The sequence below is a fragment of the Ranitomeya imitator genome, chromosome 6 (assembly GCF_032444005.1).
Source record: "Ranitomeya imitator isolate aRanImi1 chromosome 6, aRanImi1.pri, whole genome shotgun sequence".
NCBI lineage: Eukaryota > Metazoa > Chordata > Amphibia > Anura > Dendrobatidae > Ranitomeya > Ranitomeya imitator.
The window spans coordinates 550,215,940-550,235,208 of NC_091287.1; the positions used below are offsets into that span (position 1 = coordinate 550,215,940).

At 46.3% G+C, this 19,269-nt stretch overlaps 1 protein-coding gene and 2 non-coding genes across 3 annotated transcripts; all 3 read left to right on the forward strand.

Moving 5' to 3' along the window:
- Positions 1-1,242: 1,242 nt before the first annotated feature.
- RPLP1 (ribosomal protein lateral stalk subunit P1) lies at positions 1,243-9,568 on the forward strand. The gene is made up of 4 exons (XM_069731977.1): positions 1,243-1,460; positions 7,112-7,186; positions 8,686-8,794; positions 9,443-9,568. The coding sequence occupies exons 1-4, from the start codon at positions 1,389-1,391 to the stop codon at positions 9,523-9,525; spliced, it is 339 nt and encodes a 112-aa protein (XP_069588078.1). The 5' UTR covers positions 1,243-1,388; the 3' UTR covers positions 9,526-9,568.
- On the forward strand, positions 5,573-5,727 carry LOC138643762 (small nucleolar RNA SNORA62/SNORA6 family). The gene has a single exon (XR_011314277.1). It is a non-coding gene; the product is annotated as a small nucleolar RNA SNORA62/SNORA6 family (small nucleolar RNA).
- Positions 9,131-9,285, forward strand: LOC138643761 (small nucleolar RNA SNORA62/SNORA6 family). The gene has a single exon (XR_011314276.1). It is a non-coding gene; the product is annotated as a small nucleolar RNA SNORA62/SNORA6 family (small nucleolar RNA).
- Positions 9,569-19,269: the final 9,701 nt, after the last annotated feature.

The window sequence follows — 19,269 nt, forward strand, 5'->3', positions numbered from 1 at the left end:
TACACGGCTCAGCAGACAGTATCACACAGGATAGGATTAGATACACAGCTCAGCAGACAGTATCACACAGGATAGGATTAGATACACTGCTCAGCAGACAGTATCACACAGGATGGGATTAGATGCACGGCTCAGCAGTCAGTATCACACAGGATAGGATTAGATACACGGCTCAGCAGACAGTATCATACAGGATAGGATTAGATACACGGCTCAGCAGTCAGTATCACACAGGATAGGATTAGATACACAGCTCAGCAGACAGTATCACACAGGATGGGATTAGATACACAGCTCAGCAGACAGTATCACACAGGATAGGATTAGATACACGGCTCAGGAGACAGTATCACACAGGATAGGATTAGATACACTGCTCAGCAGACAGTATCACACAGGATGGGATTAGATACACAGCTCAGCAGTCAGTATCACACAGGATAGGATTAGATACACGGCTCAGCAGTCAGTATCACACAGGATAGGATTAGATACACGGCTCAGCAGTCAGTATCACACAGGAGAGGATTAGATACACGGCTCAGCAGTCAGTATCACACAGGAGAGGATTAGATACACAGCTCAGCAGACAGTATCACACAGGATAGGATTAGATACACGGCTCAGCAGACAGTATCATACAGGATAGGATTAGATACACGGCTCAGCAGACAGTATCACACAGGATGGGATTAGATACACAGCTCACCAGTGAGTATCACACAGGAGAGGATTAGATACACAGCTCAGCAGACAGTATCACACAGGAGAGGATTAGATACACAGCTCAGCAGACAGTATCACACAGGAAAGGATTAGATACACGGCTCAGCAGTCAGTATCACGCAGGATAGGATTAGATACACGGCTCAGCAGTCAGTATCACACAGGAAAGGATTAGATACACGGCTCAGCAGTCAGTATCACGCAGGATAGGATTAGATACACGGCTCAGCAGACAGTATCACACAGGAGAGGATTAGATACACAGCTCAGCAGTCAGTATCACACAGGATAGGATTAGATACACGGCTCAGCAGTCAGTATCACGCTTTACCAGTGGAGAGTACGTTATTGTTACGTTTTATGATAAGATTTTCACGTTTTTGTGTAAATATTAATAAAGTTCACATGTCGATAAGTTGTTGAGTTTTGTAAATAAAGTTATGTAAAAAAAAAAAAAACCCATCGCCCTTTCGCAATTTTTCCCGCCTCCTGTTGTGGCTATATCTGCGCCTGCGCGCCCGCGCCCCGCCCTCTTTCCTCAGTGACGGCAGAGTTGTGAGGTGCTCGGTCCTTCGGCTGAAGCTAAGGCCTGGTGTCCATCCGGCGGCTAGCACCCTGTAACCCGGCCATCCGCCCGCACACACGCGCCCCTCCGCACAGCCATGGCCTCCGTGTCCGAGCTCGCCTGTATTTACTCCGCGCTCATCCTCCATGATGACGAGATCACAATCACGGTGAGTGGAGGGGAAACAACATGGCGGCGGCGGGAGAGTCACAGCCCGGCGTCCGTACAAAGCGGGGACTCCAGCTCGGAGTACAACTCCCATCATAGCACTGGGACTACAACACCCCACAGTGCCCCACAGGAGGCGCCGAGTGTGCTCTCTGCAGAGCTGGTCACAGCTGAGGGTTCGTCACTGTGTTCGGTCCTCCGCTGCGGGTACTGGATCCGGGCTGTTCTGATGTCAGGGCCGGCATCTACCTGGATGTGGGGCTGGCAGACTGTAGTATGGGGGGCGCTGACTGTATGATGGTGGGGGAGGGGCCGACTGATGGTGGCGAGGGGGCTGGTTGTAGTATAGAAGGAATGACTGTATGATGGTGGGCTGACTGATGACGGTGAGGGGGCAGGCTGACTGTAGTATGGGGGGTGCGGACTGTAGTATAGAAGGATTGTCTGATGGTGGGCTGACTGATGACGGTGAGGGGGCAGGCTGACTGTAGTATGGGGGGTGCGGACTGTAGTATAGAAGGATTGTCTGTATGATGGTGGGCTGACTGATGGCGGTGAGGGGGCAGGCTGACTGTAGTATGGGGGGTGCGGACTGTAGTATAGAAGGAATGACTGTATGATGGTGGGCTGACTGATGACGGTGAGGGGGCAGGCTGACTGTAGTATGGGGGGTGCGGACTGTAGTATAGAAGGAATGACTGTATGATGGTGGGCTGACTGATGACGGTGAGGGGGCAGGCTGACTGTAGTATGGGGGGTGCGGACTGTAGTATAGAAGGATTGTCTGTATGATGGTGGGCTGACTGATGACGGTGAGGGGGCAGGCTGACTGTAGTATGGGGGGTGCGGACTGTAGTATAGAAGGATTGTCTGTATGATGGTGGGCTGACTGATGGCGGTGAGGGGGCAGGCTGACTGTAGTATGGGGGGTGCGGACTGTAGTATAGAAGGATTGTCTGTATGATGGTGGAGCTGACTGATGGCGGTGAGGGGGCAGGCTGACTGTAGTATGGGGGGTGCGGACTGTAGTATAGAAGGAATGACTGTATGATGGTGGGCTGACTGATGGCGGTGAGGGGGCAGGCTGACTGTAGTATGGGGGGTGCGGACTGTAGTATAGAAGGAATGACTGTATGATGGTGGAGCTGACTGATGGCGGTGAGGGGGCAGGCTGACTGTAGTATGGGGGGTGCGGACTGTAGTATAGAAGGATTGTCTGTATGATGGTGGAGCTGACTGATGGCGGTGAGGGGGCAGGCTGACTGTAGTATGGGGGGTGCGGACTGTAGTATAGAAGGATTGTCTGTATGATGGTGGAGCTGACTGATGGCGGTGAGGGGGCAGGCTGACTGTAGTATGGGGGGTGCGGACTGTAGTATAGAAGGATTGTCTGTATGATGGTGGGCTGACTGATGGCGGTGAGGGGGCAGGCTGACTGTAGTATGGGGGGTGCGGACTGTAGTATAGAAGGATTGTCTGTATGATGGTGGAGCTGACTGATGGCGGTGAGGGGGCAGGCTGACTGTAGTATGGGGGGTGCGGACTGTAGTATAGAAGGAATGACTGTATGATGGTGGGCTGACTGATGACGGTGAGGGGGCAGGCTGACTGTAGTATGGGGAGTGCGGACTGTAGTATAGAAGGATTGTCTGTATGATGGTGGAGCTGACTGATGACGGTGGGGGGGCAGGCTGACTGTAGTATGGGGGGTGCGGACTGTAGTATAGAAGGATTGACTGTATGATGGTGGAGCTGACTGATGGCGGTGAGGGGGCTGGCTGACTGTAGTATGAGGGGTGCTGACTGTATGACGGTGGGGGGAGGGGCTGACTGATGGTGGTGAGGGGGGCTGGCTGTAGTATAGAAGGAATGACTGTAAGATGGTGGGGGGCTGGCTGATTGTGGTGAGGGGGCTGGCTGACTAGTATGGAAGGATTGACGTATGATTGTAGAGGGCTGACTGATGACGGTGAGGGGGCAGGCTGACTGTAGTATGGGGGGTGCGGACTGTAGTATAGAAGGATTGACTGTAGGATGGTGGGGGAGCTGACTGATGGCGATGAGGGGGCTGGCTGACTGTAGTATGAGGGGTGCTGACTGTATTGGGGGGTGCTGACTGTATGACTGTGGGAGGAGGGGCTGACTGATGGTGGTGAGGGGGGCTGGCTGTAGTATAGAAGGAATGACTGTAAGATGGTGGGGGGCTGGCTGATTGTGGTGAGGGGGCTGGCTGACTGTAGTATGGAAGGACTGTCTGTATTGGGTGCTGACTGATGGCGGTGAGGGGGCTGGCTGACTAGTATGGGAGGAATGACTGATGATGGCGGGGCTGGCTGACTAGTATGGAAGGACTGTATGATGGCGGGGGTGCTGACTGATGGCGATGGGTGGGTGCTGGGTGACTAGTTTGGAATGACTAGCTGTATGGGGGTTGCTGACTGTATGATGGGGGGCTGACTGATGGTGGGGGGCTGGCTCACTAGTTTGGAATGACTGGCTGTATGGGGGTTGCTGACTGTATGATGGTGGGGGGCTGACTGTAGTATGGAAGGACTGACGGTATGGAGGGGGTGCTGGCTGTTAAAACTGAACACTTAAGGCTACTTTCACACTGGTGTTTTTGCCAGACGTCGCAATGCGTCGTTTATGGCAAAAAACGCATCCTGCAAAGTTGTTGGCAGGATGCGTTTTTGCCCCATAGATTAACATTTGCGACGCTTTGCCACACGTCGCAACCGTCGTGCGACGGTTGCGCCATGTTGTGGCGGACCGCCGGGAGCAAAAAACGTTAAATGTAACGTTTTTTGCTCCTGACAAACCGCTTTTTCCGACCGCACATGCGCGGCCGGAACTCTGCCCCCACCTCCCCGCACCTCACAATGGGGCAGCGGATGCGCAGGAGACATGCATCCGCTGCACCTGTTGTGCAGTGCGTCAAACACTAGCGTCGGAATCTCTGCCCGACGCATTGCTTAGGCTACCTAAGCTGCTTTCACACCAGTTTTTCGCCGTTAGTCACAATCCGGCGATTTTTGAAAAGAAATGGATCCGTGTTTTTGCTGTATCTGTTAAGAATTGATTTTCTGGCAGTGAAAACGGACATAACATTTTCTGTCCTTTGAAAAAACGGACAGCGACTGATCCATCGAAAAATGGATAAAACAGGAGGTGAAATGATGTAATTCGGCGACGGATTCTTTTTTATACACAAATCATGCATTTTCCATTCTGGAGTTCTCTATCCAGCGAAAAAACCCAGATCCTTTCACATAAGTTTTTCAAAATTTCTGATGGATAAGTTTTTTCTAAAATTTGCTGGATTTTGGTTGACGGCAAAAAACTGATGTGTGAAAGCAGCCTTATTCTCTGGACTCTACCGACTGGTCTCTAACCAAACCTATTTCTGTCCAGCTGTCACTGATGCCTCCTCCCTGTACCAGTCATTGCACTGGTTGTCCTTCCGCTACAGAATACAATATGCACGAGTTTCTCACCCACAAGGCTCTCCACAGTCCTGCACCGCCCCATATCTCAGTCCTACAGGTGATCCAAGACTAACATCCTCCGTAATACAAACCTCACATCCATTTCCAAGTCTTCTCTCTTGCTGCGCCTATCTTCTGGAATGCACTACCCCAATGTGACTAAAATCTCTCCCTCATAATTTTAAGCTGCTCTAAAACACCTTTATACAGGTTGATCACATCAACTCGCTCACCTTACTCTTCCCCTGTGTCCTTCTAAACATTAATCCTAATCCTCCACATCCTCCTCGCCCCCAATAGCACACGGTGACTGCACTCGGACCAGTCCTGGCTGGTGACCGGATCATGCCGCTTTATATGAAAGCCCCTATTTATGACATCCATGTGCTGCCCGTACATAATGGCACGTTCTGCCCTCATGTGCCCCCTATTTCCTCGTGGATTGTAGCTTGTGAACAGGGTCCTTACTCCTGTAACTGGGGAATTGTTACTTTGTATTGTTTCTATTGTCTGTATGTGTCCCCCTTAGTTGTAAAATGCTGCTGAATCTGTTGGCGCAACAGAAATAAAATTATTAGGTGACGGGGTTTTCTCGTGGGTGAGTAGTCGGGGGGAGCAAGCTAGGTTTCCCACACACGGTTAAAGCTCGGAGCTGAGGCCGTCACTGGCCGATGAACTCGGGGTGTCGGAAGTGTGCTACAGGAACATGGCAGAATTTTCGCTAACACCACCAGGAGCTGCAGCTCCAATGACTGGAGTTTGATAGTAGTTCTTGCCACATGTCTTGTCTTTTGCAATCATCTCATACTTACATAGGACTGACGACTCCTATAACTGTCAGTTTAGTGCCTCTGTAGTTTGTGTCCTGCCTCAGTTAATATTGCTTACATAGGACTGACAGCTCCTATAACTGTCAGTTTAGTGCCTCTGTTTAGTTTGTGTCCTGCCTCAGTTAATATTGCTTACATAGGACTGACGACTCCTATAACTGTCAGTTTAGTGCCTCTGTGTAGTTTGTGTCCTGCCTCAGTTAATATTGCTTACATAGGACTGACAGCTCCTATAACTGTCAGTTTAGTGCCTCTGTGTAGTTTGTGTCCTGCCTCAGTTAATATTGCTTACATAGGACTGACAGCTCCTATAACTGTCAGTTTAGTGCCTCTGTTTAGTTTGTGTCCTGCCTCAGTTAATATTGCTTACATAGGACTGACGACTCCTATAACTGTCAGTTTAGTGCCTCTGTGTAGTTTGTGTCCTGCCTCAGTTAATATTGCTTACATAGGACTGACGACTCCTATAACTGTCAGTTTAGTGCCTCTGTAGTTTGTGTCCTGCCTCAGTTAATATTGCTTACATAGGACTGACAGCTCCTATAACTGTCAGTTTAGTGCCTCTGTTTAGTTTGTGTCCTGCCTCAGTTAATATTGCTTACATAGGACTGACGACTCCTATAACTGTCAGTTTAGTGCCTCTGTGTAGTTTGTGTCCTGCCTCAGTTAATATTGCTTACATAGGACTGACAGCTCCTATAACTGTCAGTTTAGTGCCTCTGTGTAGTTTGTGTCCTGCCTCAGTTAATATTGCTTACATAGGACTGACAGCTCCTATAACTGTCAGTTTAGTGCCTCTGTTTAGTTTGTGTCCTGCCTCAGTTAATATTGCTTACATAGGACTGACGACTCCTATAACTGTCAGTTTAGTGCCTCTGTTCAGTTTGTGTCTTGCCTCAGTTAATATTGGGCAGCGTTAAACACCTCTGTTGGGGGCAGTGCAGCTGATTCTTAACAAAACGCCATTTTATTTTCTGGTAAAGGAAACGGACGTCAGCGCAGTCTGTTTAGCTTTTCATATTATTATGACGTAAGCCAGGAATGATGACCCTGATAAGCAGTCCGCCTCTTGGAGACCCCTGATAATCCCCACAGTCCAGTGTTAGAAGCTGCAGCCCCATGCTCAGTGTGCAGACAGGGCCAGGGTAGAAAAACTTTCCCAAATTATGGGAACATTTACAGCACTGTACTGTGCCCTATTTATTAGATTTTTTAGGAGTCAGTCCATTTTATACAGACACTGACTCCACAGCCCTGCCGAGCAGTAGCGCCATGACCTGGAGACATGTCAGGATGCCACATGAATGAGATGTGACTGATGCCATTTTTCTCTGCAGGAAGACAAGATCCTTGCTCTCATCAAAGCAGCCGGTGTCAGTGTGGAGCCTTTCTGGCCGAGCCTGTTCGCTAAGGTACGTTATCTGGTGAATAGGTTGTATGAAATGATGGGTGTTCTAATGCATCCTGCAATATGAAGGAGCTTATTAAATGACACGTTCCTTTAAAGGGACACTGTCACCTGAATTTGGAGGGAACAATCTTCAGCCATGGAGGCGGGGTTTTGGGGTTTTTGATTCACCCTTTCCTTACCCGCTGGCTGCATGCTGGCTGCAATATTGGCTTGCGCAGGCGTGTACTATGGAGGACAGAGAATGAACTTCAATCCAATATTGCAGCCAGCGGGTAAGGAAAGGGTGAATCCAAAACCCCGCCTCCATGGCTGAAGATTGTTCCCTCCAAATTCAGGTGACAGTGTCCCTTTAACCCCTTCATGACATGTGCTAGACCTGTCGGGTCTCTCCTTTTCAGCACTGAGCTCACAAGTTCTGGCACATGTCAGCTGATTTGAACAGCTAACATGTGCCCCTAACAACCCTGGGTAGAATTGCTATCCACCTGCGGCTGTTAGCCTGTTAAATGCTGCTGTCAATCGGACAGCATTTAACAAGTGTCACTAAATCCCGCCCATCAGTGCCTGTTCACATGACCGCAGGTTGCTGATGGGTTGTCCTGACAATCCAAGGTCTGCAGCAGACCCCTTTAGTTGTTGTAGCCTGATTGCTGTGAGCGCCGCACAGCGATCAGCTCCTATAGCAAGTGAGCATTTCTGCTACACAGCAGGACTGCAGCACTGCTCTATGTAGCACAGGCAATCTGATGATCGCAGCTTCTAGTCTGCCATGGGGACTATTGAAGCCATTGTAAAGTTTTAAAAAAAAGTTTATAAAAATATAAGAATCCAATTGGTTAATGGTGTAATGACAAAGTCAAATACAATGATGGGCGATCAAAACATCGTATCTACACCAAAACGGTATCAATAAAAACATCAGCTGTGTGCAAAAAAATAAGCTCTCACCCAATCCAAGATCATGAAAAATTGAGATTTTGTCTCTGAAAGTGATACTTTTTTTTATTACAAACTTTATACTTTTTTTTTTTCACCACTTATTTGGAAAATAACCCGGACATGTTTGGTATCTGCAAACTCATAATCACCATATGGAATCAAGGTGCTATATAAATAATAATGACCTGGAGAATCAGTGGCAGGTCAGTTTTAGCATTTGGTGAACATGGTAGAAAAAATTATTTTGTGGAATTGCACTATTTTTGCAATTTCACTGCGCTTGAAATTTTTTCCCATTTTTCTGTACACTATATGGTAAAATCAAGGGTGTTTGTCAAAAGTACATCTCGTCCCGCAAAACACAAGCCCTCACATGGCCATATTGATGGAAAAATAAAAAAGTTATGGCTCTGGGTCGAAGGGGAGCAAAAACGAAAATGGGCTGTGGTGTGAAGGGGTTAAGGATTTGCTAGTTTTAATGGGCCTTCCATGTTGTATGTCTGGAATGAGTGGGGGTTGGAAAATGTGAAAAGCCTCACCCCAAATCTGTTCTCTCCTCAGGCTCTCAGCAGCGTCAGCATCGGCAGCCTGATCTGCAACGTTGGTGCTGGAGGTGGAGCCCCCGCTCCTGCCACGGCCGGTGCTCCCGCCGCTGGTGGTGCCGCTCCAGGTAATGTGACTTGTCCCCAGTTGCTTCCTCACTGTGACAGATGTGTAGGACGTCCAGGGTGAGAAGTGTCCATCAGAGGATTATGTGCAGGGTCTTTATGCCCCTGAGGTCCACACGGGGTCTGATTCTGCAGTCAGCTCTCTGTTCACACTGGAGGATGTCTTGGGTTCATCCAGCAGATCTCCTGCAATAGCGGCATCTATTGTCCATGTTACGAGGTGCCGCACTGCTGAATTGTGCACGCTATTCGCCATACTCTGGTGGATGTGCTCTCCATCTGTCATGGTGCAGGGTGCTCAGATTTACTAATGGCTGATGTGTATTGTGAATGTTTGTCCCGCACACGGTTAAAGCTCGGAGCTGAGGCCGTCACTGGCCGATGAACTCGGGGTGTCGGAAGTGTGCTATAGGAACATGGCAGATTTTTCGCTAACACCACAAGGGGCTGCTGCTCCGATGACTGGGGTTTGATAGTAATTCTTGCCACACGTCTTGTAAATGGGGGTATACATGAGTTATAAAGTCCTGGCCCTCCCCCGTACCTCACGAGTTTTGGGGGCCGGCTGGAAAGGTCTGATGCTCATTGACCACAGTAGCGAGATCCTCCTTTTATCACAATGGAGTTAATCATTTTTGTCTTTTTTGCAGTTGAAGAAAAGAAAAAGGAGGAAGAAAAGAAGGAAGAATCCGAAGAGTCAGACGACGACATGGGCTTCGGTCTTTTTGACTAAAACCATTTGTAAGAAGACTTGTAATAAAGAGAATCCATCTAAACCTGAGCGGCTCCTTCTCTGATCCTGACACCTCACAAGAGTAAGGCTGGGGTCACATTGCGTTTTGGTCAGAGCGCTAACGGACAGCGTTGCACGGCGAAATTAACGCCATGCAACGCGTCCGTTAGCGCTCCCATTGCCCGCAATGTACCAGCGCATTGCTAGCGCGTGTCATTTTCGGCACGCGCTAGCGACGCGCCGGTCTTTTGTAGCGCGTCTCGGACGCTGCTTGCAACGTCCGCGGCGCGCCCGAGGTCCGTTCCCCGCTCTCGCAGATCGGGGATCTGCGAGAGCGGGGATGTTAACGCGACCCCGAAACGCGACCCTTTAAAAACATTGCGTTAGCGCAATCCGCTAGCGCTAAACGGATTGCACTAACGCAATGTGACCCTAGCCTAATGCAGCAGCTCAGGCACATGTCACAAAAAGACAAGCGATGGGGAGAGCTGCTGAAAATGGCAGACAGTACAGCACGTGGTGCGTTCTTTGGGTCGTCTAGTAGAGGCACAAATTTCCTGAGATTTCAGATGCACAACTTCTGAACTTGTCTGATCTGGAGATGTCAGCGCTGCTCCCAACAGCTTCACTTCCCGCTTGTGCTGTATGATGGTGGAGCCAGCCCCTTCTCCATGCCCCAACCCTAGATATGGAGGGGGCTGGATTAGCTATTGACGTTTGCCAGTGATGAACACAGGCTGGAAGTGGAGCTGCTGTGATGGCATCTGATCACATGATTAGGCTCCTTTCTCAGCTAAGAGGATGGAAATATGTAGGTCTTTATACACATGGATGCCCCTTTTAATAAAGGGAGAGAGGTCCTCTGCCTAGGATCCTCATCTCTCGGCTGATGAGACCTGTTGCAGGGCGGCTGCCGCTACATCTAGTCACCTGTATTACTGAATGAGGCCATGTTTAGACTCAAGCTGTGGATGCCTTCCATTGCTTTTTTGCCATTCTGGTCTGGAAAGCTGCAGAGCGTTTTTTGCTGCTCACATGGCAGTGCTCGTGTGCATATTTGCTCGATGCTTATTACCATGGACTGAAAACCTGCAAGGCTGAACGAGACCAAATGCTTCATTTCTTTGCATGTGTATTTTCAGTCTGCGTGCAATCAGACAAGATCGGATCGAGTCAGTCTGAGGAAAAAAATTGCGGCATGCAGGATTTTGAATCAGATTATGGAATTGCACGTGGCCATTCATGTCTGGGTCCTTCAAGAAAATCAGACTGCACTCTGGTGACATCTGAGTGCAGTCTGATTTCCACGCACTGACAATGGAGAAATGATTTTTTTTTTTACATCTGAGCAAATCTGATCAATGTGATTAGCACAATTGAACTGATTTTCTCAGGAGATAATATACTGTCCTGTGACCGCAGCCTAGTGGGGAGTTCCCAGTGCCCGGGCTGTACAGCTGGCCTTTCTAACCGTAGTAGGTGGGTGATCAACTTTAAAAGTAATCCACGATTACACGTCCCCCATCCGTTATAGAACTGCTGAATATAACCAAGCGCATCTCTCGGGTACCTGTCGGTCTCGTAGACTTAGCGGCAACTTGCAACTTATCGATGATACATGGCCCTTGTTATGATCGATAATACCTGACTCTGGATCACACTGATCTGACATGGCATCTAAAGAATATCCTGGGTCTGTACCGACTGTGCGGCAGGATTTATTGTGCACGGTCAGGTCTACATGAATAGAAGTTTGAGTAAGCATTTCGCCTCTTACGACTGCCAGCTGTGAACTCCCAACGTGGCTGCGTTAATTTAGTATTGCCTAAGGCTCGGGCTCTCTCCTCCATGCTTTAAACTGCAGTTCTGCGGGTTCAGGTTGTCTTCAGTGAAAGCCCAGTATGGAGAGACAATTTCAAGGGGTTGTGTCCAGTATCAAAAAATCTCCAGTCCTGAGAATAGTTTATTTTAAAACTGGTAAAGCAGGGCTGCTTCTTTTTACAAGCACTTTTCTCCTAATCTTACTAAATTTGTGACATTTCAAAAAGTATTTAAGCTGTAGTTGGCTCAATGATCTGGGGCCGTGTATACGTGGGGTAATATGCCATGATAGCAGAGCTCAGAAATCTGCCCAAATTCAGCATTCACAATTATTCAGGTTTTGTTCCTTTTGTCTACATGATTGATACCCAAAAAAGTGCCCCTACCAAATTAAGAGACTAGATTTTTTTTCCTTATAAAAAAAACCTACTAATGCTCAAAGTCCTGACTCCAGCCACCTCTGGCTGCTTTTTCTGAATGTTATAAATATTGCTCCTGGCCCTATCTGAACAGTACAGAGGAGGGTTGAGAGCTCGGCTCTGGCAGCTGTGATAATAAAGGGTTCCAAAAAAAAAATGCTATGGGGTCTTAACCCCTTTCTACCATTGGACGTACTATGTGCTAGGAGCGGTCACGCACCGCACCCGGCACTTTAACCCCCGGAACACTGCGATCAAACAAGATCGCATCGTGCAGGGAGGGGGCTTCCTGCGTGCTTCCCTGAGACCCTCAGAACAATGCAATGTGATCGCGTTGTTCCAAGGGTCTCCTCTGTCCTCCCTGCTGGCCCCCGCATCTGAGATGGCCACGGGGGTCCTGCAGGGAGGTGGCTTGTCAGTGCCTGCTGAGCAGGTGCCGGCAAGCCTCCTGTACTGCCTGTCAGATAGCTGATCTGACCCAATGCTGTGCAGTGTCAGATCAGCAATCTGACAATATATAGTGATGTCCTGCACTGGGATGATGTAAAGAAGAAAAACTATACACTGCAAAAATATTTTTTTTTTAAATTCCCAAATAAAGAACAAAAATATTGTTGCAATAAATACATTTCTTTATGTAAATAGTAAAAAAAGCAATAAAAGTACACGTTTAGTATCGCCGCGTCTGTAACGACCCCACCTATAAAACTCCCACTAGTTAACCCCTTCAGTGAGCAATAAAGAGGCAAAAAAAGCATCTTCATACAAAAAGTGGAATAACACGCGATGAAAGACAGATGTAAATAAAAATAGTACCGCTGAAAACGTCATCTTGTCCTGCAAAAAATGAGCCACCACACAGCGTCATCAACACAAAATAAAACGTTATAGCCCTTCCACGCTTTGGAAAAGTGGGAAGATGTTTTGTTAAAATGCTCCCAGGATTTGTTAGCCCTGGTCCTCCAACATAGTAACATAGTTAGTAAGGCCGAAAAAAGACATTTGTCCATCCAGTTCAGCCTATATTCCATCATAATAAATCCCCAGATCTACGTCCTTCTACAGAACCTAATAATTCTATGATACAATATTGTTCTGCTCCAGGAAGACATCCAGGCCTCTCTTGAACCCCTCGACTGAGTTCGCCATCACCACCTCCTCAGGCAAGCAATTCCAGATTCTCACCGCCCTAACAGTAAAGAATCCTCTTCTATGTTGGTGGAAAAACCCTCTCTCCTCCAGACGCAAAGAATGCCCCCTTGTGCCCGTCACCTTCCTTGGTATAAACAGATCCTCAGCGAGATATTTGTATTGTCCCCTTATATACTTATACATGGTTATTAGATCGCCCCTCAGTCGTCTTTTTTTCTAGACTAAATAATCCTAATTTCGCTAATCTATCTGGGTATTGTAGTTCTCCCATCCCCTTTATTAATTTTGTTGCCCTCCTTTGTACTCTCTCTAGTTCCATTATATCCTTCCTGAGCACCGGTGCCCAAAACTGGACACAGTACTCCATGTGCGGTCTAACTAGGGATTTGTACAGAGGCAGTATAATGCTCTCATCATGTGTATCCAGACCTCTTTTAATGCACCCCATGATCCTGTTTGCCTTGGCAGCTGCTGCCTGGCACTGGCTGCTCCAGGTAAGTTTATCATTAACTAGGATCCCCAAGTCCTTCTCCCTGTCAGATTTACCCAGTGGTTTCCCGTTCAGTGTGTAATGGTGATATTGATTCCCTCTTCCCATGTGTATAACCTTACATTTATCATTGTTAAACCTCATCTGCCACCTTTCAGCCCAAGTTTCCAACTTATCCAGATCCATCTGTAGCAGAATACTATCTTCTCTTGTATTAACTGCTTTACATAGTTTTGTATCATCTGCAAATATCGATATTTTACTGTGTAAACCTTCTACCAGATCATTAATGAATATGTTGAAGAGAACAGGTCCCAATACTGACCCCTGCGGTACCCCACTGGTCACAGCGACCCAGTTAGAGACTATACCATTTATAACCACCCTCTGCTTTCTATCACTAAGCCAGTTACTAACCCATTTACACACATTTTCCCCCAGACCAAGCATTCTCATTTTGTGTACCAACCTCTTGTGCGGCACGGTATCAAACGCTTTGGAAAAATCGAGATATACCACGTCCAATGACTCACCGTGGTCCAGTCTATAGCTTACCTCTTCATAAAAACTGATTAGATTGGTTTGACAGGAGCGATTTCTCATAAACCCATGCTGATATGGCTAATTATGAAAGCACCAAGCTGGACCTTGCAAAAAACAAAAGAATTAAAAACCATACTATCAGAATCGCAGTGATCCGTTTTGGAAAAAAAGGTTGGATAATAAATTAGTTGCTTTACAATCAGAAATCAAGCAAAGGAAACGCGACAAATTTATTAGAGACAAAGGAGACTTTGATGCGGGCAAGATTTTTTCTTGGAGGAAGCATAATCAATCTCAAGCTTTCCGTAACAATACGAGACGTCATCAAAGGAATAAACAGTCCTTATTTCTACGCTGGAACGATCTGACCACTGACTCGGACTCTAGTGCCACCGATAACAATCTGGGGGCAGCAGGTGCATCCGTTTCTACTATTCAAAATCCTGCCAGTTCTAACCCTTTAGACGGAAGAGACGCCGCGGTGGGAGATTGTCCGCCAGCCGGAAATCAAAGAAAAAGGAAACCGGTTTCATGGAGACCGATGACCTAATAGAAACATCGTCTTGTCCAGTTGTTAATCTAACTAACTATGTTCTTAATGAAGCCATCTTTCAGTTCTATCTAGAGGCTTAAATTTTTGTTTGCCTGAATGGACTTTAACCCCTTTCTGCCATTAGACGTACTATTCCGTCCATGTGGGGTGGGGTGGGCCCTACTTCCCAAGGACGGAATAGTACGTCATAGGCGATCGGCCGCGCTCACGGGAGGAGCGCGGCCGGGTGTCAGCTGCTTATCGCAGCTGACATCCGGCACTATGTGCCAGGAGCGGTCACGGACCGCCCCCGGCACATTAACCCCAGCCACACCGCGATCAAACATGATCGCGATGTGCCGGGAAGCATTGCGCAGGGAGGGGGCTCCCTGCGGGCTTCCCTGAGACCCCCGCAGCAACGCGATGTGATCGCGTTGCTCCGGGGGTCTCCTACCTTCCTTCCTGCAGCAAGTCCCGGATCCAAGATGGCCGCGGATCCGGGTCCTGCAGGGAGGGAGGTGGCCTACCAAGTGCCTGCTCAGAGCAGGCACTTGGTAACGCTGCAGCGCTCTGAGACAGATCGGTGATCTGTCAGAGTGCTGTGCAAACTGGCAGATCACCGATCTGTATTGTCCCCCCCTGGGACAAAGTAACAAAGTTAAAAAATTTTTTTACAAGTGTGTAAAAAATTTTTTTAAAAAAGAATCCTAAATATTGAAAAAAAAAAAAAAATATTCCCATAAATACATTTCTTTAAATAAAAAAAAAAAACAATAAAAGTACACATATTTAGTATCGCCGCGTCTGTAACGACCCGACCTATAAAACTGTCCCACTAGTTAACCCCTTCAGTAAACACAGTAAGAAAAAAGAGACAAAAAACAACGCTTCATTATCATACCGCCGAACAAAAAGTGGAATAACACGCGATCAACAAGACTGATATAAATAACCATGGTACCGCTGAAGCGTCATCTTGTCCCGCAAAAAAAACGAGCCACCATACAGCATCATCAGCGAAAAAATAAAAAAGTTATAGTCCTCAGAATAAAGCGATGCAAAAATAATTATTTTTTTCTATAAAATAGTTTTTATCGTATAAAAGCGCCAAAACATAAAAAAGATATAAATGAGGTGTCGCTGTAATCGTACTGACCCGAAGAATAAAACTGCTTTATCAATTTTACCAAACGCGGAACGGTATAAACGCCTCCCCCAAAAGAAATTCATGAATAGCTGGTTTTTGGTCATTCTGCCTCACAAAAATCGGAATAAAAAGCGATCAAAAAATGTCACGTGCCCGAAAATGTTACCAATAAAAACGTCAACTCGTCCCGCAAAAAACAAGACCTCACATGACTCTGTCGACTCAAATATGGAAAAATTATAGCTCTCAAAATGTGGTAACGCAAAAAATATTTTTTGCAATAAAAAGCGTCTTTCAGTGTGTGACGGCTGCCAATCATAAAAATCCGCTATAAAAGTAAATCAAACCCCCCTTCATCACCCCCTTAGTTAGGGAAAAATAAAAAAATTTTAAAAATGTATTTATTTCCATTTTCCCATTAGGGTTAAGGCTACAGTTAGGGTTGGGGCTAAAGTTAGGGTTTGGATTACATTTGCGGTTAGGGGTGTGTCAGGGTTAGGGGTGTGGTTAGGGTTACCGTTGGAATTAGGGTTAGGGATGTGTTTGGATTAGGGTATCAGTTATAATTGGGTTTCCACTGTTTAGACACATCAGGGGCTCTCCAAACGCGACATGGCGTCCGATCTCAATTCCAGCCAATTCTGCGTTGAAAAAGTAAAACAGTGCTCCTTCCCTTCCGAGCTCTCCCGTGTGTCCAAACAGGAGTATACCCCAACATATGGGGTATCAGCGTACTCAGGACAAATAGGACAACAACTTTTGGGGTCCAATTTCTCCTGTTACCCTTGGGAAAATACAAAACTGGGGGCTAAAAAATAATTTTTGTGGGAAAAAAAGATTTTTTACTTTCACGGCTCTGCGTTATAAACTGTAGTGAAACACTTGGGGGCTCAAAGTTCTCACCACACATCCAGATAAGTTCCTTGGGGGGTCTAGTTTCCAATATGGGGTCACTTGTGGGGGGTTTCTACTGTTTAGGTACATTAGGGGCTCTGCAAACGCAATGTGACGCCTGCAGACCATTTCATCTAAGTCTGTATTCGAAATGGCGCTCCTTCCCTTCCGAGCTCTGCCATGTGCCCAAACGGTGGTTCCCCCCCACATATGGGCTATCAGCGCACTCAGGACAAATTGCACAACAACTTTTGGGGTCCAATTTCTCCTGTTACCCTCGGGAAAATACAAAACTGGGAACTAAAAAAATAATTTTTGTGGGAAAAAAATTTTGTTTTATTTTTACGGTTCTGCATTATAAACTTCTGTGAAGCACTTGGTGGGTCAAAGTGCTCACCACACATCTAGATAAGTTCCTTAGGGGGTCTACTTTCCAAAATGGTGTCACTTGTGGGGGTTTCAATGTTTAGGCACATCAGTGGCTCTCCAAACGCAACATGGCGTCCCATCTCAATTCCAGTCAATTTTGCATTAAAAAGTCAAATGGCGCTCCTTCCCTTCCGAGCTCTCCCATGCGCCCAAACAGTGGTTTACTGCCACATATGGGGTATCGGCGTACTCAGGACAAATTGTACAACAAGGTTTGGGGTCCATTTTCTCCTGTAACCCTTGGTAAAATAAAACAAATTGGAGCTGAAATAAATCTTTTGTGAAAAAAAGTTAAATGTTAATTTTTTTTTAAACATTCCAAAAATTCCTGTGAAACACCTGAAGGGTTAATAAACTTCTTGAATGTGGTTTTGAGAACCTTGAGGGGTGCAGTTTTTAGAATGGTGTCACACTTGGGTATTTTCTATCATATAGACCCCTCAAAATGACTTCAAATGAGATGTCCCTAAAATAAAATGGTGTTGTAAAAATGAGAAATTGCTGGTCAACTTTTAACCCGTATAACTCCCTAACAAAAAAAATTTTGGTTCCAAAATTGTGCTGATGTAAAGTAGACATGTGGGAAATGTTACTTATTAAGTATTTTGTGTGACATATCTCTGTGATTTAATTGCATAAAAATTCAAAGTTGGAAAATTGCGAAATTTTCAAAATATTCACCATATTTCCGTTTTTTTCACAAATAAACGCAGGTAATATCAAATAAATTTTACCACTATCATGAAGTACAATATGTCACGAGAAAACAATGTCAGAATCACCGGGATCCGTTGAAGCGTTCCAGAGTTATAACCTCATAAAGGGACAGTGGTCAGAATTGTAAACATTTGCCCCGTCCATAACGTACAAACCACCCTTGGGGGTAAAGGGGTTAAGATTGATTTGTTCAAGGCCGTGAGAAAAATTCATTTATTAAATTTCAATAAAGAGGTAACGACAGCTCGACCCCCAGTTGAGGTTCCGCAACCGGTGGGGTCTATGGGGTTTTTTGCGTCAGGTGATTTTACTCCAGACGTGAGGGATGATGTGCAGTTGTTACTTAGCCTCACTGATCCATCAGATAATGTTTGTGAACCCCGTACGATAGCTGTTAAACCTTTTTTAGGTGGTATTAAATCTACTTTCATGCCACCGGTGTCTCCAGGGAGTCCCATAGACATTTTTGAGTCCCAGGTTAACAGAGAAATGGAGGCTCTGATTTATAATAAACTTCCTTATAATTTAAATCCCAAAGAACGGGCAGCGTTGAAAGAAATGGGTGGGCTGATGCGGTTTTCCGCATCGCAGACAAAGGGGGAAATACCGTCATACTTACCAAGGACTATTATGTGGCTGAAGCATTGCGACCGCTGTCTGACGTTAACACTTATGTCACCTTATCGTCTGACCCCACGAATAAGTACAAAAATTTACTACGATTCTTTATGAGAAAATATATAAGTCTAAGTGTTATTCCTGAGAGACAAGCTGAAAAACTTTTTCCTGATTTTCCGTTGAAACCTTATTGGTATCATATACCTAAGCTGCACAAATCCCTCAGCTGCCCCCCCGGCCGTCCAATAGTTTCGGGCATCGGCTCTATCACAGAGCCGTTGTCCCGTTACTTGGACTGGCTGTTGCGCCCATTACTCTTTGATGTCCCTTCATACATTAAAGACACTAAGGTATTTCTACGAGAGGTGAGACACTTTGAGTGGCAGGATAGTTTCCACCTAACTTCTATAGACGTGGAAAGCCTCTACACCAGGATTCCTCATGAGTTGGGTGTAGAGGCGATAAAAAAGAAATTCTTGACAACACTCCAACGAACGAGCACACGAAAAATGTTATCTGTGAGGGCCTTATTTACATCCTAAAGCACAATGCGTTTAAATTCGGTAATACCTGGTACGCTCAAACGGAAGGCACCGCTATGGGTACACCAGTAGCTTGTACCCTAGCAAACCTCTTCCTTGCGGTTTTTTAAATTAAATATGTTCATGCGACATGTAACCCGTTTTTAAAAAACATTAAACTTTACTTACGTTATGTGGACGATATTTTCGTTGTTTGGGACGGATCTAGGGAGGATTTTTCTCATTTTGTGGCCTTCCTTAATCAGTCTAACACCATGAATCTGAAATTTACATCTAATTTTTTTTTTGGGGGGGGGGGATTCTTTAGAGTTCCTCGATGTTAAATTGTCCATACGTGAGGGTTTGATTTTCACAGAGGTGTTTCGCAAAACGACAGCGTCTAATTCACTCTTGCACTTCCAAAGTGCTCACCCATCCCATACCAAAAAAGCTTTACCTTT